Source organism: Cinclus cinclus, chromosome 30, assembly GCF_963662255.1.
Source record: "Cinclus cinclus chromosome 30, bCinCin1.1, whole genome shotgun sequence".
Classification (NCBI taxonomy): domain Eukaryota; kingdom Metazoa; phylum Chordata; class Aves; order Passeriformes; family Cinclidae; genus Cinclus; species Cinclus cinclus.
Window position 1 is genome coordinate 1,284,249 of NC_085075.1, and position 22,727 is coordinate 1,306,975.

General features: G+C 61.1%; 3 protein-coding genes across 3 annotated transcripts; 2 read left to right on the plus strand and 1 right to left on the minus strand.

Moving 5' to 3' along the window:
- The first annotated feature begins 7,594 nt into the window (after positions 1-7,594).
- GALNT6 (polypeptide N-acetylgalactosaminyltransferase 6) lies at positions 7,595-14,318 on the plus strand. The gene is made up of 10 exons (XM_062511077.1): positions 7,595-8,082; positions 8,873-9,045; positions 10,117-10,266; positions 10,354-10,588; positions 11,564-11,681; positions 11,781-11,981; positions 12,394-12,525; positions 13,684-13,785; positions 13,896-14,054; positions 14,205-14,318. Exons 1-10 carry the CDS (start codon positions 7,595-7,597, stop codon positions 14,316-14,318), a joined length of 1,872 nt encoding a protein of 623 aa, XP_062367061.1.
- Positions 14,319-16,101: 1,783 nt separating this feature from the next.
- Positions 16,102-17,927, plus strand: CELA1 (chymotrypsin like elastase 1). The gene is made up of 8 exons (XM_062510819.1): positions 16,102-16,141; positions 16,258-16,340; positions 16,436-16,536; positions 16,787-16,912; positions 17,002-17,138; positions 17,415-17,560; positions 17,663-17,812; positions 17,910-17,927. The coding sequence occupies exons 1-8, from the start codon at positions 16,102-16,104 to the stop codon at positions 17,925-17,927; spliced, it is 801 nt and encodes a 266-aa protein (XP_062366803.1).
- A 185-nt stretch (positions 17,928-18,112) lies between these two features.
- LOC134054826 (chymotrypsin-like elastase family member 1) lies at positions 18,113-22,558 on the minus strand. Its single transcript, XM_062510820.1, has 9 exons — positions 22,519-22,558; positions 22,320-22,402; positions 22,124-22,224; positions 21,748-21,873; positions 21,522-21,658; positions 21,101-21,246; positions 20,419-20,988; positions 18,382-18,469; positions 18,113-18,240 (listed from the first exon to the last, which is right to left on the minus strand). The coding sequence occupies exons 1-9, from the start codon at positions 22,556-22,558 to the stop codon at positions 18,113-18,115; spliced, it is 1,419 nt and encodes a 472-aa protein (XP_062366804.1).
- Positions 22,559-22,727: the final 169 nt, after the last annotated feature.

Genomic DNA, 22,727 nt, shown 5'->3' on the forward strand with positions numbered 1-22,727 from the left:
GCCACAGGGCTGGAAGAGCCTCTGAGGCCATCAAGTCCAGCTTGGCAATGTCCAGAGTCTGTCCTGTGGGTCAGGGTGCAAATCCATGGATTTCCCATTGGGAAAACAAGTCCTACTCCAGATGGGCCAGAACATGGTTCAAATATTCTGCGTGTTCCGCTGCATCCGAGGGGAAAATCTCCTGGCACAGGTCACAGGCTGGAGCAGCCTCACAGGTGGGGCCAGTCCCCAATGTCCCCTCCTCCAGCACCCAGCCTGGAGTCCAACACGTCTGTGAGAAAAAGAGGGATTTTGGGACAGAGAGACTCTCAGGACTGACCTGGGTCAGCCCCCAAAACTTGACTCCACCTTTTTGTGCCCAAAAAGGGTTGGGCTGGAACCTGGGGGAGCTCGAGCTGCCCCTCACCCCATCCTCCATAAATCCCACTGGACAATCCCATGTGCCCGTGGCTCCCAAGCCTCCTCTAAATTTCCCTCCTCCAAACCAGGAGGAAAACCAGCTTTGAGCAGCACATTTGTCACATGTCCCTGTGCCATTGTCATTTGAGTGCTGACACAGCCCTTTGGGGCCTCCCAGACAGACACAACCCCACTTCCCCCTTCTCCTTGAAAAACTCCCTCCCAAATACAGCCCAAAATCAGGAGTTATCCGTGGGAATGCGCAGCCCCTGAAGCCATGAAACAATTTTTAAGGGCTTCCCTTAGGAAAAAGGATGAAAGGAAAGGGATTTGGCAACCCAGGGACCCTGGGTGTGAAGGCCAGGACTGGGGTGAAGCTTCACCAGGAGACCTGAGGGGCCAGAGCTCAGAGAGGTCTTTAGAAATCCTTTCAGAATGACTGGAATAATTTGGAATGATTTTGAAATGCGTTATGGGGCATGGAGATCAGAGAGAATGAAGGAAATAGTTTGAAGTTGTTAAAGTGGAAGATTTGAAGGAGGCCGAGAGAACTTTCCCCCCACTGACTCCTCCAAGGAATCCACAGGAGGGATGTCCTGACTGGACAGCCGGACCTCAGGGGCTTTCATGTACCCAATCCCCCTGGGAACCAGAAATTTGGGTGCCCAGAGATTTTTAAGGAAATAACCCCACTCTGCCACACCTCCCGTGTGTCCAGGGCTGAGGGTGAAGGGTCTCTGATGCCATAACTCCAGCATGGACCAAATTGTCTGCCAGGCTCCCAAATTACCTTCACAGGCCCTCGGATCTCCACCAGAGCCTCCCCAGGGAGAACCACGTCCCTGGGAGCATCTTCCCTCTCAAGCACCTCCGGGACTTGGTAGAGATCCAGAAGATTTGGGAAGGAGCCCCCAGCCCCTGGGTTCAGTGTCTCCAGCTCTGGAGTGCTGCAGGGAGCTCTCCCTCCTTCCCAGGGGACAGGGAGGATCCAGGGTCTCATCCAGGTGAGCACATCCCCCTTTTCCCCCTCGGTGCTGCCAAAAGCTGTGGCTCCTCCAGTTCCAGCGCTGCTCCCAGGGCTCGGGGGGAACCTGTAGGTGGCCTGGGGCTGTTCCACAGGATAAGCAGAGCCCTCCAGGTGAGATGTGGAGCATGTCAGAGTGCCTGGGTGTTTTTGGCAGCTCTCAGGTGACCTTTGCCCATCCCCTGTCACCACATCCTCTGTGCACTGGACAGGCAGCGACACCGGGATGTCTTTGGGAGAGAGCAAGGCAGAGGTATCATTCCTGGGAATTCCAGGGGGTTTTATTTCCCTTCCCATTGTTCTATTTTCCTGCTGGGCTTGGGGAACCCCTGGGCTGGCGGAGCTCACCTGTCCCCTCTGGAGTCTGGGCCAGCAGAGGAAGGACACTGAGGACAAACAGGGAGGGCTGAGGGTTGGAGGAGCATCAGCTCCCTCAGGAGACTGGGACATCCCTGTGTCCCCAAACTCCAGGCGCATCCCAGGAAAGGCTTTGGTTTAAGTCCTGAAAGGACACAGCTGGAAGGGCAGGAGCCCCAGGGCAGGGAGGCTGCAGCTTCCCAGCACAGCTTTGCCCAAACCAATCCCTCCTGGCCACAAAATTCCCATTTTAGGGTTGGGGAAAGGGTGCCAGACCCCGTGGGAGTGATGTGAGTGTTTGAGGGGAGAGGATAGTACAGAGAGGGGGAATCCTTGGAAAACCAGAGAGTTTCTGGGTGTTTTCTGGGCTGTAGATCCCCCTCACCCCTGCTCCTACCCTCTCCAGTTGATGGTCCCAGGACCAGGAGTGGCCCTGGCAGCGACACCCAAAAGCCACCATGGGCTCAGGGCACGCTCCTGCTTGAAGCCCCTTCACCTCACCAGAGGAACTCGCTGAGGGATAAGGGTGGGAATGACCCTGCCAGGATAAAAGTGGGAATGACCCAAATGTGCAGTCTGGGGACCCCGTACTCACCCAGGGCCGGCCCCTTCCTGGCCCTCAGCCTCTGGAGGAGCCTCCCCTGCTCCGAGCACAGCTCCTGCAGCCTGGCCACCTCCCCCCAGAGCTGCAGGAGCACCTCCTCCATCTCCATCACACCTGGGCAGGGCAGGGGACTGGGAATCACCTGGTGATAGCAATGACAGTATATTAATAATCACCCACTGCTAAGTGCTGCTATCCAAAGGCAGGGAGGAGCTGCTGGGATGGTGAAGATCAGGTGCTGCAGGTATGTGGGATTGTACAGAGAAGCATTCCCAGTTCTCTCATCATTAACACAGGAAAAAAAAAAAAAAGAAAAGAAAAAAAAAGAATCTTCCTAAGAGGAGCCAAGCTGGGCTTTGCCACAAGCTCCAAAACAACCCAAAAATCCCATTTATTAAAAAAAAAATACCTGGAAAAGTTGTGATTCTAACTCAGTACTAAAGGATCGAATTTTTTGGGTATGAGAGTGAATAACTCCCAACTACAAACCCATCCAAGGAATGATGTCCATGGGTGGGGACACAATTCCCTTTTTTTTTAGCTGCTCAGCCCCTTCTCCTCCCAAAAATACCCCAGAAAGCACCACCCAGTAGTAATTAACCAATATTGGCATTATGGAAGAAAACTGTGTTCCCCACATTTGTCCCCTCTTTAACAGCTGTATTATGGATTAAACTTCCCAGTTTTCCCATCTTGCACCAATTATTACTGAGCGAAAAAAATAACAAATAAACCCAAAGCTGGGCACAAATCTGCCAGCCATCCGCAAAGGGGATCTGAAAGGTTCGTAAATACGCAAAATCAGCCTGGCTTCCTGTCAACTCCTCCAGGTTTGCTGCCGCTCAGCACTACCAGTTTCAGCTAGGCGTTAAATTTAAGCTCTGGCTCAAATTAGGGGTTTGGCTGGAGGGCTGGATGGAGCCGCCTCCGATGCTGTGGATTCCCCGGCAGGGATGAAGGGCAGAAATCCTGAAGGAAATGCACCTGGAGCAGGGAAAACCTCCGAGGCAATGGTAAGGTTTGCTCCCAGCGCAGGGAATTGCTGTGCTCGCCCCGCACCGAAGGGTAACTTCACCCCAATTTTGGTTCTTTGGGTCCCTCTGCTCCTTAAAACCTTAAAAGTAAACAATTTTCACTGCCCTCCCCCAGGCAGCCAACTCAGCCTCTAATTCAAGTTCTGCTTTGCCTAAGAGATGTCTATAAAGACGCCAATTAATTATTAATTGGAGTGTGCCACGGAGCCGGCACTCCCCAACAAGGCTGGAAAGATTTTGTTATGGATTTCATTCCATCCCTGCTGGGGCTTTTTGAGTCTCGACTCCTCATTTCCCCCAAACGGGTGCCACCAGGACGAAGCTGCAGGAGATTTTTTTTTTTTTTTTGTCCCAAAAAAGCCTCTCCCAAAGTACAATTAAAAACAGCAATTTGGCAGCGCAGAACTCTCGTTTTCGGGGTTGGTACGGCGGCTCCGAGGGGCAGAACCCGGCGCGGGGGAACGGGGCGGGTTCAGGGCGCCCAAAATCCCACCTGCGGACCCCAAAACCCTCCTCTTCCCCCCAAAAGTGATTTACCGTGCTGAGGACCGTGCCGGCCCTGCCCGGTGGCCGCGGTGACGTCGAGCTGAGAGTGGCTGCCGCCTGAGAGTCGAGCAGCAGCAAATTTGGGGGAGGGAATTTCCCCTTCGGGTTTTCAGCGAAGAGCGAAACCTCCGAAGCAGGAAACTAAATGGGCGAGAGCGGCCTCGAAGTGAACTCGGAAAAGCCCCGGGGAGGTCGTGGGGCGAGGGTCGGCTCCAATCGGTGCCTCAGTTCCCCCTCACACTTTATTCCAGCTCGTTAGCGCTTTAATTTGGGGCTGATAGGTATTTGTGCCCCGGAGACTTCATCCCTGTAAACCAGCTAATATTCCCACCAATATCCCAAGAATCTCGATTAATCCTCGCTCTGCTCCAGCTCAAATCTCTCAAATCCTCCGCACAGCGCCGGTGCCAAAGGAAAATCCTCGGCTGGGTGATGGAGCCGGCCCGGGCCCGTCCCTCCGGGGTTTGCCCGCGCCCATCCTGCTTCTCCCATCACGCCCAGTGCTAGGCGCTTACTGGTCCCAGCACACCCAGGGTCATGACCTTGGGATGTCCATAAATCCCTGAGGTTCCCAGCGTCCCCAGTGCCAGTCCCTTACTGGTTCCAGCACACCTGGGCTCACATCCTGTGACTGCCTGAGGTTCCCAGTGTCCCCAGTACCAGTCCCTTACTGGTGCCATCACAGCACTGCCGTATCAGGCGTGGGCCCGGTGTGTGACCCCGGGACACAGCGTTTTTCCCGGGACGGGCAGGCACCTCTAGGACCCAGCGTTTCTCCTGGGCCAGCGGCTTTAGGAACGCGGCGGCCCCGCCCCCTGCACCTGCCTCGGGGGGCGGGGAACAGGTAGCGCAGGTGGCCCCGCCCCACCCGGACGCACCCGCGGCCCCGCAGCCGCTGTGGAGCCGGTGAGAGGGGAGAGGACGGGGGTCCCGCTGCTGAGCCCCCCTCAGCTGTAAGGGGGTCTGGGGGTCCCCGTGCCGAGCTCTTGCCGGGGTAAAGGGGGTCGTGGAGTCCCGGTGCGCAGCCCTCGCCCCAGGGAAAGGGGGTCCGGGGATCCCGGTGAGGAGCCCCCCGCCGCGGTAAGGGGGTCTGGAGGTCCTGGTGCGGATCCCCCCTCCACAAGGAGACAAGAGGTTCCCGGTGGGGAGCCCTCGGCCCGGCGGAAGGGGGAACAGGGTGGTCCTGGGGAGGGCCCCCCCCGGGGTTGGGTGCTGGGAGTCCCCTCCATGGAAAGGGATTCAGGTGGTCCTGGGATAGAGCCCCGGGGCCGGGGGCTCTGGATGGAGCCCCCGGAGCAGCCCAGCGGCTCCAGGGGCTGCGGCAGTTCCGGGCAGGGCAGCGGGAGGACCCAGCCCCCGACACCCCCGTGGGGCACCAGAGACCCTCACACAGCCCCGGGAGCGGCTCCAGGACCCCCTGGGCTCATCCCGAGGGATGAGGGCAGTACCTGCACGGGGGGAGCCCGACAGGAACCTGCTTCCTCTGAGCTCCCACCCCTCGCACTCCCCAGAACGTCCAGTTCTTCCCACTGAAACTGAATCCCACCGGGAACGATCCCGCTTTCCCCTGGTGCACCCCACTTCCCGCTCTTGGCTTTTCCTAGTCCTGCCCCTCCCGATGTCATCGTGGCTCCCTGCCACGTGGAGCCGGTGGCCACCTCGCTTGCGGCAGTGTCGGTGTCAATTCACTTGTATTTTATTTATTTTCCTATTTTTCCTCCACTAATATATCTCTGTTTCCACCTCTTCCCACCATCCCTTCCTCCCACATCACAGGGGCTGCTCCTCGAATTCCCACCGAATCCTTTTCCCCTTTTTCTGACCCCAGGCTCCACTGGGTCATTTTGATGTTTTTCCAGGGTGCAGGGTCAGCCCCGTCGCAACACGGGATTTTCGGGATGGGTTGGATGGAGCAGAATTCAGCTGGGAGTTTGAAGAGCAGGTAGCAGAGAGCGCAGGTGCACCAGGAGCTCTATGACAAATCCACCCCAGTCTTTCGGGGGGAAATTTTTATTTGTATTTGGCTTTTTGGCCCTTTTGCGGGAGGGTTTGTGGAGGGGGTTGGGGCCCCCCGGGAGCGGCAGCTCTTGTTGTGCACGACCCGTGCCCCCCCCGCACACCTGAGTGTCCCTCTGGGGTTAATTAACACCGACACCTAACGAGCTTCGTTAGCAACGTGGCAGGAACGAAGCTCAGAGTTGTGGGGTTGATAAAAACGGGGGTTTTGTCCCCCAAAGCCCGTTGTTTTTCCCTCCCCCTCCTTGTACGGCAGCGCGGTGCGATGAGAACCTCGGTGCCTGGGGGCACCTTCGCTCAGCTTCGGGCAGGAATTCCGAGGAAATGGCAGGAAACGCGAAGGAATTGATGGTTTTTTTTTCCCCGATTCTGCTTTTCCGTGGATGGGGCCGGGCGCCCTTGGCAGTGAAGCGTGGTCCAGCTTTGATCCCGCGCCGCTCAAAGCGGGGACCCCGGGGAGCCTCCTCCTCCCCAGCCCAAACTTCCTCGCCCTTGAAATTGTGGCAGGTGCCCTTCCCCGCCCCATTTCCAAGAGAATGAAAAGAAAAGGGGAAAAAAGGAATCAAGGGAAGGCGGGGGGACCCCGAAGTGGAGGAGGAGGAGGAGGAGATGGCGGTGAATGGATCCCGCCGGGCTCGTCCATGCTCCGGCGGCCGCGGCTCACAAAGAGGAGCCGCGGGAAGTTTGGTGGTGCTGGGAAGCTCAGAGCCTCCGGCGGATCCTGGGGCAAATTCGGGAGCTGGCGCCGAGCTCCCGGTGGCCGCAGCATCGGACACGGCACCGGACACCGAACCTCAGCCGAACCCGGAGCGCTGCATGGTCTGCTCGAGTTTTCCTTGGCAGGCAGGAAAATGCCCAGGAAAAGGCTTTTTCCCAGCGGCAAAAAATATTTTGGCAATTTTTTGGCTCTCTTTTTACTTCGGCGTGCGAGGGGCGGTGGCGAGGAGAGGCTGCAGCCTCCGGATCAGTCCCAGAAAAAACTTTTGGGGGGTCCTGTGTGTGGTGGTGGGGGGGTGACACATCCTCCGGCATTTATTAACCCGCACTTTTCCTGATGTTTTAATTTTGGGATGGATTTAGGGGCTGGGAGGGAATGAATTTTACAGGTGTCGCTTGTGCCAAATTTTATATTAATATGTTGCTAATATTATATTGTTATATTAGTACATTAGTAACACTGCATTGCAATATCGATACGTTAATGTTGCTAATATTACTTTATTATGTCGATATATGAATGTATTATGTTGTTATTGTATTATTAAGTCATTATTCGTTATTAGCCTGGTTAGTGGGAGGTTCCCTGCCCGTGCCAGGGGGTTGGACTGGATGATCTTTAAGGTCCTTAACAAAAATATTCCATTGCTTGATTATATTTTTATATTCTGTTTGAGGTACAATATAATCTATTTTAAATACAATGCATTCTATTTCTATTTTGACATCAAGGGAATGCACTCGAGGCGCCTCCAGCCCGGGAATTAACTGCAGGTGTTTCTCCTTCCCCAGGTTACAGGAGCCAGTCAGGACACCGTGATGCACCCCGAGCCCCCAGATTCCTGAATCCCCAAGCCCAGCCCGGAGAACCCTCCGAAAACCCCTCAGAACCCCAAAATGAGGCTGTTCCGCCGCCGCTACAGCCCCTTGAAGGTGGCCTTGGCGGGCGCCGTCTTCGTCCTCTTCCTCTTCATCCTCCAGAAGGACGCGGGGAGCAAGGACCCGGGCGAGGAGCCGTGGCTGCGGAACATCGTGCAGGGCAAGGGCCAGATGCTGGACCTGATGCTGGGCGCCGTGCGGGACCTGCGGGACTCGATGCCGCGGCTGCAGATCGGGGCCCCGGAGCCGCCGCCGGAGCCGCTGCCCAGCGCCCGCTCCTGCCTGCCCGGTGTCTACACCGCGGCCGAGCTGCGGCCGCTGATGGAAAGACCCCCCCAGGACCCCGCCAGCCCCGGGGCCGACGGAAAAGCCTTCAAGAAGGATCACTGGACGCCCGAGGAGACGAAGGAGAAGGAGCGGGGCTATGAGAAGCATTGCTTCAATGCCTTCGCCAGCGACCGCATCTCCCTGCAGCGGGCGCTGGGCCCCGACAGCCGCCCCCCCGAGTGAGAGCCGGCCTCAGAACCCACCGGGGCCGCTGACTCGCTTCAAATGGCCACCGACTCCCTCAAATCCAGCCACTCGCTCCTTCAAATCTGGCCACTCGTTCCCTTATATTTCAGAGGAAATTAATGCAGATTGAGGCCTGGAAATGACCCTGCACTAGCAGAGGGTTGAATGGAGACAGAGCTGGGGAAAAAAAGAATTAATTTATTATTATTTCTCCCTAATTTTGGCCCCTTGGGGGCAGGTTTAATGGCAACAGGCTCTCTGTGTCTTCCTGTACCTGCTTGGCGGCTCCCACACCTCCCCGCCTTTCCCTCCTCTCCCTCCTTTATTCCAGCGGCTCCAGCGCTCAGACTTTTTCTTTTCTTAGCCGAGTGGAACAGCTTCGGACCCCGCTGGGGTGGGGGGGGAGGCAAATCGGGAAACTCCAGAGATTTCACTGCCTGCCCTCGGCCAGGGGCTGCCGGATTAAAGCGGGCCCTGCCCGCGGGGAGCGGGGGGGCGGTGGGATGGGGGAGACATGGAAAAAGCCTTGAAAGGATGGAGGAATCCAGCCCCCCGCGCTGGCAGGCGATTATCCGTGCTTAGCAGGTGTAGCGGTGACAAAGCGGTGACACAGAGGCTGGGAATGGGACTCGCTCAACCAAAATCAATGGGAATCAAAGCAGGGATGAGTTCCAGAGGGGCCAGAGCTGCTCCCCTGCTGTAGGGTTTAAGGGGGGGGAGAACTGGGGGATCACTCCAGTCGTGCCTCGCCCTTCACCCCCTGCCCCCCATTCTGCCCCCCAGGTGCATCGACCAGAAGTTCAAACGCTGCCCTCCCCTCCCCACCACCAGCGTGATCATCGTGTTCCACAACGAGGCTTGGTCCACCCTGCTCCGGACAGTCTACAGCGTCCTGCACTCGTCCCCAGCTCGGCTGCTCCGAGAGGTCATCCTGGTGGATGATGCCAGCACGGACGGTGGGTGGGGACCACAGGGGGCAGAGGGAGGAAGGAACCAGGATGGGATGTGGGACAGAGGGATGCTGGAGCCATGAGGGATGTGGATGCCAGAGGGAAGTAGGACAAGCTGTGGTGGGATCTGGGAGCAAGAGGGATGCAGGAGCCGCAGGGAGCTGTGAGGGCACGGTGGGGGGATTTGGGGCCCAGAGGGAGGCAGGATCCCTGGCAGGATGTGGGATCAGAAGGGTGCAGAAACCCTGGCAGGATGCAGGGGATACCAAGCCCCTTTCCAAGCCCGGAAGCAGCAGCTCTGAGGCACTTGGAGAAGCGGCTGATGTTCCCAAGGTCCGGGGATCTCCGAACAGCCGCTCCCAGAGCACCCGTGGGATTTTCCCTTCCCCAGCACCACTGTTAACCCAGCCCTGGGGACAAACCAGGTTCCCCACAAACCTCCACCCTCAGCCAGCTGCAACTCTCGTTAATTAGCACCCAGAGCTAATTAACCCGGGGTTCAGTGTCGGGGCGCTGGGAGGAGCGGACTCTGCCCCTGTCCCAGATAAATTCTCTCTTTCCACCCAAGGGCTCCCGAGGAGCAGGAACCTCACAGTGCCCCAGGGCTTCATTGCCCCAGAACTCGATTCCCACTGTGGCTGGACGTGGGTTGGGCTCAAGTCCCCTTCCCAGGATGGATTTCTGGGAGTCCCAGCTCTCAATTGGCCATTCCCAGCTCCTGGCTTGGCTGCATCTGCCAAGAAATCCCGGGCTCCTCTGGTGGCCCCGCATTCACTGTCCTCAGTAACAGCTTGGTCTGGTGACACTTCAAGTGCAGGGATGTGACCTCCTCACCCTGTCAGTCTCCCAGTCCCTCTCCAGAGAGGGATTAGATCATTATAAAACTAATTTCATTTAGCAGAAAATACACTTGGGTTTGGGGCAAACGCTCAGGTGTCCCTGAACCCAAACCTAGCTGCAGGGTCTGAGCATCAGCAGGTGAGATGGGATGGGATAGTGGGCAGCAGGATGGGCTGGTGGGCTGTAGGGACTGGCAGCTGCCTCTCTGATGGGCCCGGATCTTCTTCCCACCCTCAGAGTACCTAAAGGAGGAGCTGGATCGCTACGTGGAGCAGCTGCAGATCGTGCGCGTGGTGAGGCAGCGGGAACGCAAGGGGCTCATCACGGCACGGCTGCTGGGGGCCAGCGTGGCCAGCGGGGAGGTGCTGACCTTCCTGGATGCCCACTGTGAGTGTCCACCCTGTGACACCCCTGGGTGCCCCCCGGGTGCTGTGAGCGGTGCTGTCCCCACTCCAACCCTGCTCCGTGTCCCAGGCGAGTGTTTCCATGGGTGGCTGGAGCCACTCCTGTCCCGCATCGCCGAGGAGCCCACGGCCGTCGTGAGCCCCGACATCGCCACCATTGACCTCAACACCTTCGAGTTCTCCAAGCCCGTGCAGAACGGAAAGCAGCACAGCCGGGGCAATTTCGACTGGAGCCTGACTTTCGGCTGGGAGGTCATTCCCGCACGGGAGAGGCAGCGCAGGAAGGATGAGACCTTCCCCATCAAGTAAGCCCAGCACGGGGCCCTTGGTCCAGCTGGGTTTGCTCTTTTTTCCAATAAATTGATGGCGTCCTAGGTTTTGGTGCATCTGGGTGGGTGGCGCTGCCCCTTCCCAGCGGGGTTCTCCCCTGGGATTCTTGGCATGGGGGATCTCAGGGAGTTTGTGCCCCCTTGGCATGGTGAGAGCTGTGGGGATGGTGGAGGACAAACCTCACCTGGGGCTTGGGGAACACGGGGCCACAACAGACCTCGGAATCGCCTCTTGCTCTGGCAGAGTTGCTCATTAAGGATTTAATTGCTGTCTGTACCTTCTCACTCTGGGATGCCCAGGTGCCCCTGCACAGAACAAGTCACATGTGGATCAGGCTGCACCAAAATCCTTCTTTTCATCCCTCTGTTTTACATGCAGAGAGAGCCTGAGTGGTTTCCCCACCTCTCTGCTGGTGCCCCAGGATAAGCCGGGTGCTCCCACTGGGAGACACCGGACACCCCGCCTGGCCTTGTCCCCACCCGGCCGCGGGGCTGGCTTTGTGCACAGGTCACCTGGGAGACGCTCCTTTCCCAATAAAGGCCCCTTTCACCTCCAGCCGGGCACTTGGCTCCCGGCAGGGCCTCGTCTCCAGCAGCTCAGAGAATCCTTGGGGTTTATTATTTTTCCTGAATAAAAGCGAAGTTCTGTTCCAGCCTCAGATGGAAAAGATTAGAGAAGCGAGAGGAGGGATTGGGGCACCAAGCTCTGGCCTCCCCCTCTTTTTAGCGACATGTTTTTGGTAACAATATCCTCTTTTCACTTTGAATCCAGCCGGCATTGAGGCCCCTCCCTGTCATGCTGTCACCTCTATCTCCTCCCAGCAGCTGGGCCCAGCCTGTCCACCAAAGCCACCACAGCTGGATGGAGAGGGACTCTGGTTTTGGGGCTGTAATATCCCAAAACTCAGATTTCTGCTTGTTTTTTTTTTACCCCTTCTTTTTCCCCCGCAGATCCCCGACCTTTGCAGGTGGCCTCTTTGCCATCTCCAGGTCCTACTTCGAGCACATCGGCTCCTATGACGACCAGATGGAGATTTGGGGGGGTGAGAACGTGGAAATGTCCTTCAGGGTAAGGATGGGGGGTTGCTTTCAAAGGCACCTCCAGGGAGTTCCCTGTCGAGGGGCCCGGGGGCTGGACCCACCCCCCTCAGGTGTGGCTTCCCCACAGGTGTGGCAGTGCGGGGGACAGGTCGAGATCATCCCCTGCTCCGTCGTGGGCCACGTGTTTCGCTCCAAGAGCCCCCACACCTTCCCCAAGGGCACCCAGGTGATCTCCCGAAACCAGGTGCGCCTGGCCGAGGTCTGGATGGATGACTACAAGGAGATTTTCTACCGCCGGAACCAACAAGCCTCGCAGATGGCCAGAGAGGTACTGGACACGCTGTGGGACTGCTGGTGCTCCTGGGAGCTCCACCTGAGCAGGGGGAGAGGGTGGGAAACCACACACAGGTGGACAGAAAGTAGCCAAAAGCCTTTTTTTTTTTCTCTTCCCCTCTGGCCAGAATGTTTCCTAGTAAGAAAACATCGGGGGGCATGATTTCTTTTTCTTTTCTCACAACACTAAAACTTTGTGCCAAAATATCTCTGAGCTTTTGGTGGAGCCTGTGACCTGCCAGGTGTCCTCCCACAACACTTGTCTCGGTGCTGGTCACACCATGAGGGATGATGACAAAGCTGGGGTGACTCCCAGCTCTGAGCCCCAGCTCGGAAGGGTTCTTTTGGGGTTTTTCCCTGCTGTTTTCTGAAGTGAGTTCAATTTTCTCCCGTGACTTTGACAATAGAAGACGTTTGGTGACATCACCGAGCGGCGCAGGCTGCGGGAGCGGCTGCACTGCAGGAACTTCACCTGGTACCTGCAGAACGTCTACCCCGAGATGTTCGTGCCTGACCTGACCCCCATGTTCTACGGAGCGGTGAGTGCCGGGGTGGCCGCAGCACCCGGGGGCTTGGGCTGGGAGCAGCGAGGAGGGGAAGTGCCCGAAGGTTGGGTTTGGGGGCTTTGCATTAAACCGGGGCCGGGAGTTAGTGCTGCCACGTTTGTCACCGGTCACTGCGCCTGTCACGGCGTCTGTCACCGCTCACCGTGTCTCTCTGCCACCTCATCTGTCACCGATTTGGGCTCCGGCTAAGCTGGAATCCGGCAGAGCGGGTTTGGGGTGAGTTCTAGAGTGGTGAATCCAGGGACGTGAATTTAGGTTAAACTCGGAAGAAGAGCCGAAAAGTTCCCTGAGCCCCAAACACAGTCCTGGCGCAGGGAGGTCTGGAAAACCTGAGCTGGGGATGGGATGTGGAGCTCCAGCTCCATCCCGAAGGAATCTGGGGACGGGCGGGATGCAGGACCCCATGTGCAGCCACCCATCCACAGAGAAGTGGAGACAGGCAGGATGTGGAGGGCTGGCCCCGTCCCTGAGGGAGCTGGGGACAGAAGGACACGGAGCTCTGTCTGCATCCCCAAGGGACTGAGGACGGGCAGGGTGAGGGGCTCCGGCTCCATCCCTGAGTGAGTTGGGACAGGCAGGATGGGAACTCCGGCTCCATTCCTGCGGATGGAGCTGCTGGAAAAGCTCTTTCCCTCAAACTGGGCGTCGGATCCTGAGTCCGCCCCTGCTCAGCCAGGGTGATGTGACAGCAGCAGGCACGGCCGAGTGACAGCCGGGCCAGGTGCCGGGTGCTGGCTCACATCCAGCTTTTTTCATTCACCATTATTTCCTGAAACCTCAGCCAGGGCGGCTTTCCTTTGGCTCCACGTGCCGGAGGCGACGGCTCGGCCGTTCCTCGCGTCCTGGAAAGGACACGGGACCCGGACCCGGCGCTGCGTGCCGGGATCGTGTTCGCACAGCCATAGCCCAGAGCCCTGCGCAGCCAAACCCCGGCTCCTTTGAGTCCTTCTTTCCTCCACTCCCCCCACATTTTTCCTCACTCCTGCCTCGTCTTTTTCTCCCCCCTCTCCTCCTCTCCTCACCCCCTTCCCCGCTCCTTATCCCCTCTCCTTCCCCTTTCTTTTTTCTCCTCGCTCTTTTGCCCACCACCTCTTTTCCCCTCCCACCACCTCTCTTCCCCCCACGGCACAGATAAGAAATGAGGGCACCAAGAGCTGCCTGGACGTCGGGGAGAACAACCACGGTGGGAAACCTCTCATCATGTACCCCTGCCACGGGCTGGGGGGCAACCAGGTGGGACCCCAAACCACCCCCAACATTTCCCCCTCTTTCCTCCCCCGGTTTTCCCCTGGGGTCAGCTCCCGGGGCGCGGCACTGACGGCCCCGCTTGGCTCTCCCCGCAGTACTTTGAGTACACGAGCCAGCGGGAGCTGCGCCACAACATCGGCAAGGAGCTGTGCCTGCGAGCGGGCGCGGGCGCGGGCGCGGCCGAGCTGGGCGAGTGCCAGTTCCGAGGGAAGCCCGGCCGGGTGCCCGCCAGCGAGGAGTGGGACATGACACAGGTGAGGAGACCCCTCCGTCCCTGGAATCGCCTCTGGGCACGGCGGCACCGTGCCAGGCGCTGTGCTGCTCCCCCGGCGCTGTTTCCCCTCGCTCGCATCCCGTGCTCCCCCCGTGGCCGCTCATTGATCGCTTGGGCTGTTTCTCGGCAGAACCGGCTGATCAAGAATTTGGCCTCGGGGATGTGTCTGACGGCCCGGGGGAAGCACCCGGCGCTGGTTCCCTGCGACCTCACGGACCCGCACCAGCTCTGGTCTTTCACCTAAAAGGGAGCGCAGCCCCCGGCCGGCCCCGGCCACGCTCAGGAAACCAGGATCCAAAAAACTTCCTTGTTCGCTTTAATTTAAGACGTGAAAGCCTTAAATATGCTGCATTTCGTGGTTACCTTGAACTGAACCCCGTGCCTTTGGAGCCGTGCGCTGCCGAGGAGCCCCACGGACCCCAAACCTCAGCGGTCGTGGCGGGGACGATCCTGCGGATGCTCCTCGGAAGCCGCTGCTCGTCCTCCCCATCCCGGCTCCAGCCAGAGACTCTTCAGTTCATATCGGCAATTAAAAACGCGGATGCGCCTGCCCAGATGTGGAATCGGGGCAGGAAAATCCGGCGAGGATGAGGATGGTGACCGTGGGGCTCTTCCCTTCGGGAGGGGATCGTGGATTGCGGTGGCCCCTGGCGGGCAACGGGAGGAGTTGGGATCCGTGCCTTAAGCGGGATTTGGTGGGGGGAGGAAGTTGGATATTTTTATTATTATTATTGTTATTGTTAAATGATAATTATTACTTGGTGCGATTCTGCTTGTGCTGGGCAGGAAGAGTTTTCCCTGGATGTAACCACATAATCCCTCTGAAGAAGGTCCCAGGTGGCACAACTCTGATCCAGATTTTTTCTCTATCACAACTCATGTAGCTGCCATTTTTGTTGCCATTACATTCATAGTGGGGGGGAAATCTTCCTGGACATGACAGGGGAGGGGAGAACCTGTCCTAGACACACAACCTCAAATAAAGAGATGATTTATTTTACACAAATCCTGTCTCTGGCCCTGCTGAACTCCCTGCACTCATTTAATATCCCGCCCTCCTCTTATTCTACAAACTCCACATTTTTACCCCCAAAATGAGTTTACAGCTCTTTGTGCCACAGCTGGGGGATCTGCTTTGGATTGGGGTGTCCCTGTGTGGGGTGGAGCCATTGCTGCTGTCCCTGGCCGCGAGCCCTTGGTGCTGACAGAACAAACATGCTGATCCCAAATGTGGGGTTCTGTGATGCTGACAGAACGAACTGTGAAATCTCATGTTTTCCTTGCAGATAAGGGCGGAACTGCAGCAGGTGCAGTTCTTCGTTTCTGTTCCTTCATTTCCTTCATTTCTGTTGACCCGGGCCACCCCATAACCCCCGTCATCCCAAACGCTGTGTTGCCGATGCCTGTGCCTCGAGGGCCAAAATTACCCCCCAGCCCCCAACCCCCCCCAGAAACAGCCTCGATTTGGAGTTGAAGGAGTAAAAACCAGTATCGTTTTGGCCAAAATTCCAGGGTGTCTTCCAAACCATGTCCCTGCTTCGTTGTGCCCCAAACTCAAGCCCCGGGGAGGCCGAGCCCCGGCCCTGCCCCAGCGCTGCCTGTGCCGGGGGCTTGGAGAGGGGGTGAAGGTCGTGCCCTGCTTGTGCCTCCGTTCCCCCAGCCCAGCGCCGAAGCGGCTCCAGGCACTGTTGGCTCGAGATCTCGGGACCATGGCACAAAGCAAGGCCACGGAGAGCTACGGCCGAGGCCCCTGGGGCCGAGAGCGGGACAAGCTCGCGCCACCGCCCCGGGGCACGGGAGCAGGAGGTGCCGGCGCAGCAGGGCAGCATCTCCCTGGGCTGCAGAGCCGAGGGACGCTCGGGGCGTCCCCGGGGTGCCTCGGCCTCGGCGCCGTGTGTGCTTTGGCACGGGGGCCAAGGCCGCCGGCCGCGGCACCTGGGTCCCTTCCCGCGCCTCCTCCCGCGGCCCCGTTAAAGCTCCCGCGGGGCAGCCCCTGGCTCCCACCGCCGACACCGCGCTCCGGGATGATGCTGCAGCTCGTGCTCCTCGCCGCGCTCGCCCTGTGCGGTGAGTCCCGCCCGGAGCCTTCGGCCTCCCTTGGCACCTCCTGAAACCCCCCCTGGACCCGCGACCCGCCCCCCGCCCCCCACCCGTGGCGACTCACGCCGTCCCTCTGTCCCCAGGGCGCTGCTCCGAGCTGGATCTCGATGGGATGCAGCGGGTGGTCGGCGGGACCGAGGCGCGCTCGCACGCCTGGCCCTACCAGGTGGGTCCTGCCGGGGTCCCGCGGCCGATCCCGGGGCTCTCCTCGCGCCGGGACCCTGCGCTGAGCTCCCCCCCGTGTCTCGCCCCCTTCCCCAGATCTCCCTCCAGTATTACTCCGGGGGCGGCTGGTACCACACCTGCGGAGGCTCCCTCATCCAGAGGAACTGGGTGATGACCGCCGCCCACTGCGTGAACAAGTGAGCAAGGCCGGGACCCGTCCTGCCTGTCGGCAGGGCTCCTTTCCCCCGACAGCCTTTCCAAGGAGAAATTCTGGCTGCCCCTCCCGGCAGAGCGGCCGCCCTTGGGGGGCTTCTGGGCTCCTCAGGGAGGGGCTCCGTGGGGTTTCTCTGGGAGCATCCTCTCCCCGCTCTGACCCTCCCGGATCAGCGCACGCTCGGAGTGAGCGCAGTTTGGGGCTGACCGCGTGTTTCTGCACCTTGCCGGCAGTAACTTCAACTACCGTGTGGTGGCCGGCGAGCACAACCTCAACACGAACGATGGCAGCGAGCAGATCTTCAGCGTCAGCAAGATCATCGTCCATCCCTACTGGAACAGCAACAACGTGGCCGGGGGGTAACGCTCGCGGCAGGGTCACCTGGGGGGAGCCCAGCCCCTGGGGATTTGGGGAGGTCCTTGTAACGTCCTCTCCCTTCCCCCGGCAGCTACGACATCGCCCTGTTCCGCCTGAGCGGCTACGCCACCCTGAACAGCGCCGTGCAGCTGGCGGTGCTGCCCCAGGAGGGCTCCATCCTGCCCAACAACTACCCCTGCTACATCACGGGCTGGGGCCTGACCCGCAGTGAGTGACGGGCCCCCCCCCGCCCCCAACTGCCCCGAGAGCGGACAGCGCCGGCGGCCGCGGGAGCTCTCGGAGCCCTCGGCGGCCTCAGGACGCTTCGCTCGGGGCTTCGCTCGGGGCACGCGGGTGCCCAGCGCCGGGCGGGGCCGTGCCGAGCTTTGGGGGGACGGACGGGGCCAGAGGGGCTCGGCGGGGACCGCGGGCTCTGCTTGGGCCGGGCCGTCGCGGCTCCAAGGCGGCTCCGAGGCGGCGCTGACCGGCGCCGGCTCCGTGCAGGCAACGGGCAGCTGTCCAGCGTCCTGCTCCAGGCCTACCTGCCCGTCGTGGACTACCAGACCTGCTCCAGCGCGTCTTACTGGGGCTCCACCGTCAAGAACACCATGGTGTGCGCCGGCGGCGACGGCGTGCGCTCCGGCTGCCAGGTCCGGCCGCGGGGCCCCCGTGCCCCCCTGTGCCCCCCTGTGCCCCCCTGTGCCCCCCTGTGCCCCCCTGTGCCCCGGCTCACGCCTCTCCTCGCTCCGCAGGGCGATTCCGGCGGTCCCCTGCACTGCGCCGTCAATGGGCAGTACCAGGTGCACGGCGTCACCAGCTTCGTGTCCAGCCAGGGCTGCAACGTCGTCCGCAAACCCACCGTGTTCACCCGCGTGTCCGCCTACATCTCCTGGATCAACAGCGTAAGGCGGCCGGGCCGGGCTCAGCCCCGGCGCTCTCGGGCACCGCTGCGCCGGCCCCGGCCCCGCGCGGCTCAGCCCGGCCCTTCCTCCCTTCCAGGTGATCGCCCAGAACTGAGCGCAGCGGGACAAGCGCTCGCTGCCCCTCGCCCACGGACATCCCCTGACCCTCCCCCGCCGCGCTCCGGGCTTCTCGCCCCCGAGCCGGCCGCAATAAAATCTCTCCTCCCGTCTCTGTGCCTCCGTGCTGCCTTGGCCCGCGTCCGCCGATCCTTCCTCCTCCGGCCCGACATCCTCCTCTCCTCACAGCTCCGGCACCAGACCTTCCCCGCCGCCTCCTCCTCCTCCTCCTCCTCCTCCTCCTCCTCCTCCGTCCCGGCGAGCAGGAGCTGGCTCCGAGCTGTCGGGGCAGCCCGAACCTCCGTGGGATGCTGGAAAAGGGGGCGATGCTGCAAATCCGCTTCTTGGTCAGCAAGGCGGGTCCTTGGGAATATGGGGGGCACACAGAGGATTCGGGGCGATCCCATCAGGATTTTCCCTGCCACTTGCTCCATTTCCCTCCCCAAACTGACCTCCCTGGCCATGAGAGGTGTCACACTCCGGGACTGCCACCTCCTCGTCCCTCAGCTGCATCCTGCGCCTGTGCCACAACCCCCCAGCCTGGTGACAAACCGCCAGCACCAGCGTGCCCCAAACACCAGTTCACACCCAGAACAGACACTGCTGCATGGATCCAGCGGCCACCGGGGGCTCCTCTCACCCACCCCTCGGTCGTGTCCTGCTGAACAAAATACCCGAGGACGACAAGATGGCTCTCCCAGCACTGCGGTGGCCACGGGAGCAGTGGCTGCACCTGGCACTGCTGGAGCCACTCGGGGGCTGTGTCCAGTTCTGCCCCTCCCATCAAGGAAAACACGGAGGGGCTGGAGCGTGTCCAGAGATGGGAACAGAGCTGGGGAAGGGGCTGGAGCAGCTAAGGGAGCCGGGGAGGCTCAGCCTGGAGAAAAGGATGCTCTGGGAGGAACCTTCTGCCTCTCCACAGCTCCCTGAGAGGACAGGGCAGGCAGCTGGGGTCGGGCTCTGCTCCCAGGGAACAGGGACAGGAGGAGAGGGAAGAGTCTCAAGCTGGGCCAGGGGAGGGAGGCTCAGGGTGGACATCAGGAGATTGTCACATTTCCCTCCCTTGACTGGCTGTGCTTCCAGGCCTGGTGCCCTTGTTAAGGAAACTTCCCAGTCTGACCGTTCTTAAGGCTCTCTGGCTCCCACACTCCCACCTCCAGCGATTTTCACTGTAGGGACCAGAGCCCTTTTACAGCAGTGGCTCCAGTGATCCAACAAGCCCCACTGGATCCCCAGGGCAGTGTCAGATGTGCTGTTCCACAAGGCCATTGATTCCCAGTGCAGTGACATGGACACAGCCCTGAGCAGGAACCTCTCGGGTTTATCCCCTTACAGTCCAAGACTGCAAGTTTCGCTCTTCCTCCCTAAACTTTGTCTCCTCCCATTGCTCCCAGTGTCCACCCACCTGGCTATGCCACTGCTCCAAAGGTCAGACAGGGGTCAGCAGTTCATGGCCTCTTCTACCACCCAGAGCTCAACTTTCATCTCAATCACAAACCTAGCTACTGCTCCAGCTGGGTTCCTTGACGCACCAAGCACAGAATCCCAGAATCCCTGAGCTGGGAAAAGCCCTCCCAGACCAAGTCCAAGTTCATCAAGTCCAAGCTGTGCCCAATCCCCACCCCACCACCAGCCCAGAGCACTGAGTGCCACATCCAGTCCTTGCTTGGACACCTCCAGAGATGTCACTCCATACATCCCTGGACAGCCCCAGCAAATGCCCGACCACCCTTTCCATGGAGAAATTCCTGGTGGTGTCCACCCTGAGCCTCCCTCCCCTGGCCCAGCTTGAGACTCTTCCCTCTCCTCCTGTCCCTGTTCCCTGGGAGCAGAGCCCGACCCCAGCTACCTGCCCTGTCCTCTCAGGGAGCTGTGGAGAGGCAGAAGGTTCCTCCCAGAGCATCCTTTTCTCCAGGCTGAGCCTCCCCGGCTCCCTTAGCTGCTCCAGCCCCTTCCCCAGCTCTGTTCCCATCTCTGGACACGCTCCAGCCCCTCCGTGTTTTCCTTGATGGGAGGGGCAGAACTGGACACAGCCCCCGAGTGGCTCCAGCAGTGCCAGGTGCAGCCACTGCTCCCGTGGCCACCGCAGTGCTGGGAGAGCCATCTTGTCGTCCTCGGGTATTTTGTTCAGCAGGACACGACCGAGGGGTGGGTGAGAGGAGCCCCCGGTGGCCGCTGGATCCATGCAGCAGTGTCTGTTCTGGGTGTGAACTGGTGTTTGGGGCACGCTGGTGCTGGCGGTTTGTCACCAGGCTGGGGGGTTGTGGCACAGGCGCAGGATGCAGCTGAGGGACGAGGAGGTGGCAGTCCCGGAGTGTGACACCTCTCATGGCCAGGGAGGTCAGTTTGGGGAGGGAAATGGAGCAAGTGGCAGGGAAAATCCTGATGGGATCGCCCCGAATCCTCTGTGTGCCCCCCATATTCCCAAGGACCCGCCTTGCTGACCAAGAAGCGGATTTGCAGCATCGCCCCCTTTTCCAGCATCCCACGGAGGTTCGGGCTGCCCCGACAGCTCGGAGCCAGCTCCTGCTCGCCGGGACGGAGGAGGAGGAGGAGGAGGAGGAGGAGGAGGAGGAGGCGGCGGGGAAGGTCTGGTGCCGGAGCTGTGAGGAGAGGAGGATGTCGGGCCGGAGGAGGAAGGATCGGCGGACGCGGGCCAAGGCAGCACGGAGGCACAGAGACGGGAGGAGAGATTTTATTGCGGCCGGCTCGGGGGCGAGAAGCCCGGAGCGCGGCGGGGGAGGGTCAGGGGATGTCCGTGGGCGAGGGGCAGCGAGCGCTTGTCCCGCTGCGCTCAGTTCTGGGCGATCACCTGGAAGGGAGGAAGGGCCGGGCTGAGCCGCGCGGGGCCGGGGCCGGCGCAGCGGTGCCCGAGAGCGCCGGGGCTGAGCCCGGCCCGGCCGCCTTACGCTGTTGATCCAGGAGATGTAGGCGGACACGCGGGTGAACACGGTGGGTTTGCGGACGACGTTGCAGCCCTGGCTGGACACGAAGCTGGTGACGCCGTGCACCTGGTACTGCCCATTGACGGCGCAGTGCAGGGGACCGCCGGAATCGCCCTGCGGAGCGAGGAGAGGCGTGAGCCGGGGCACAGGGGGGCACAGGGGGGCACAGGGGGGCACAGGGGGGCACAGGGGGGCACAGGGGGGCACGGGGGCCCCGCGGCCGGACCTGGCAGCCGGAGCGCACGCCGTCGCCGCCGGCGCACACCATGGTGTTCTTGACGGTGGAGCCCCAGTAAGACGCGCTGGAGCAGGTCTGGTAGTCCACGACGGGCAGGTAGGCCTGGAGCAGGACGCTGGACAGCTGCCCGTTGCCTGCACGGAGCCGGCGCCGGTCAGCGCCGCCTCGGAGCCGCCTTGGAGCCGCGACGGCCCGGCCCAAGCAGAGCCCGCGGTCCCCGCCGAGCCCCTCTGGCCCCGTCCGTCCCCCCAAAGCTCGGCACGGCCCCGCCCGGCGCTGGGCACCCGCGTGCCCCGAGCGAAGCCCCGAGCGAAGCGTCCTGAGGCCGCCGAGGGCTCCGAGAGCTCCCGCGGCCGCCGGCGCTGTCCGCTCTCGGGGCAGTTGGGGGCGGGGGGGGGCCGTCACTCACTGCGGGTCAGGCCCCAGCCCGTGATGTAGCAGGGGTAGTTGTTGGGCAGGATGGAGCCCTCCTGGGGCAGCACCGCCAGCTGCACGGCGCTGTTCAGGGTGGCGTAGCCGCTCAGGCGGAACAGGGCGATGTCGTAGCTGCCGGGGGAAGGGAGAGGACGTTACAAGGACCTCCCCAAATCCCCAGGGGCTGGGCTCCCCCCAGGTGACCCTGCCGCGAGCGTTACCCCCCGGCCACGTTGTTGCTGTTCCAGTAGGGATGGACGATGATCTTGCTGACGCTGAAGATCTGCTCGCTGCCATCGTTCGTGTTGAGGTTGTGCTCGCCGGCCACCACACGGTAGTTGAAGTTACTGCCGGCAAGGTGCAGAAACACGCGGTCAGCCCCAAACTGCGCTCACTCCGAGCGTGCGCTGATCCGGGAGGGTCAGAGCGGGGAGAGGATGCTCCCAGAGAAACCCCACGGAGCCCCTCCCTGAGGAGCCCAGAAGCCCCCCAAGGGCGGCCGCTCTGCCGGGAGGGGCAGCCAGAATTTCTCCTTGGAAAGGCTGTCGGGGGAAAGGAGCCCTGCCGACAGGCAGGACGGGTCCCGGCCTTGCTCACTTGTTCACGCAGTGGGCGGCGGTCATCACCCAGTTCCTCTGGATGAGGGAGCCTCCGCAGGTGTGGTACCAGCCGCCCCCGGAGTAATACTGGAGGGAGATCTGGGGAAGGGGGCGAGACACGGGGGGGAGCTCAGCGCAGGGTCCCGGCGCGAGGAGAGCCCCGGGATCGGCCGCGGGACCCCGGCAGGACCCACCTGGTAGGGCCAGGCGTGCGAGCGCGCCTCGGTCCCGCCGACCACCCGCTGCATCCCATCGAGATCCAGCTCGGAGCAGCGCCCTGGGGACAGAGGGACGGCGTGAGTCGCCACGGGTGGGGGGCGGGGGGCGGGTCGCGGGTCCAGGGGGGGTTTCAGGAGGTGCCAAGGGAGGCCGAAGGCTCCGGGCGGGACTCACCGCACAGGGCGAGCGCGGCGAGGAGCACGAGCTGCAGCATCATCCCGGAGCGCGGTGTCGGCGGTGGGAGCCAGGGGCTGCCCCGCGGGAGCTTTAACGGGGCCGCGGGAGGAGGCGCGGGAAGGGACCCAGGTGCCGCGGCCGGCGGCCTTGGCCCCCGTGCCAAAGCACACACGGCGCCGAGGCCGAGGCACCCCGGGGACGCCCCG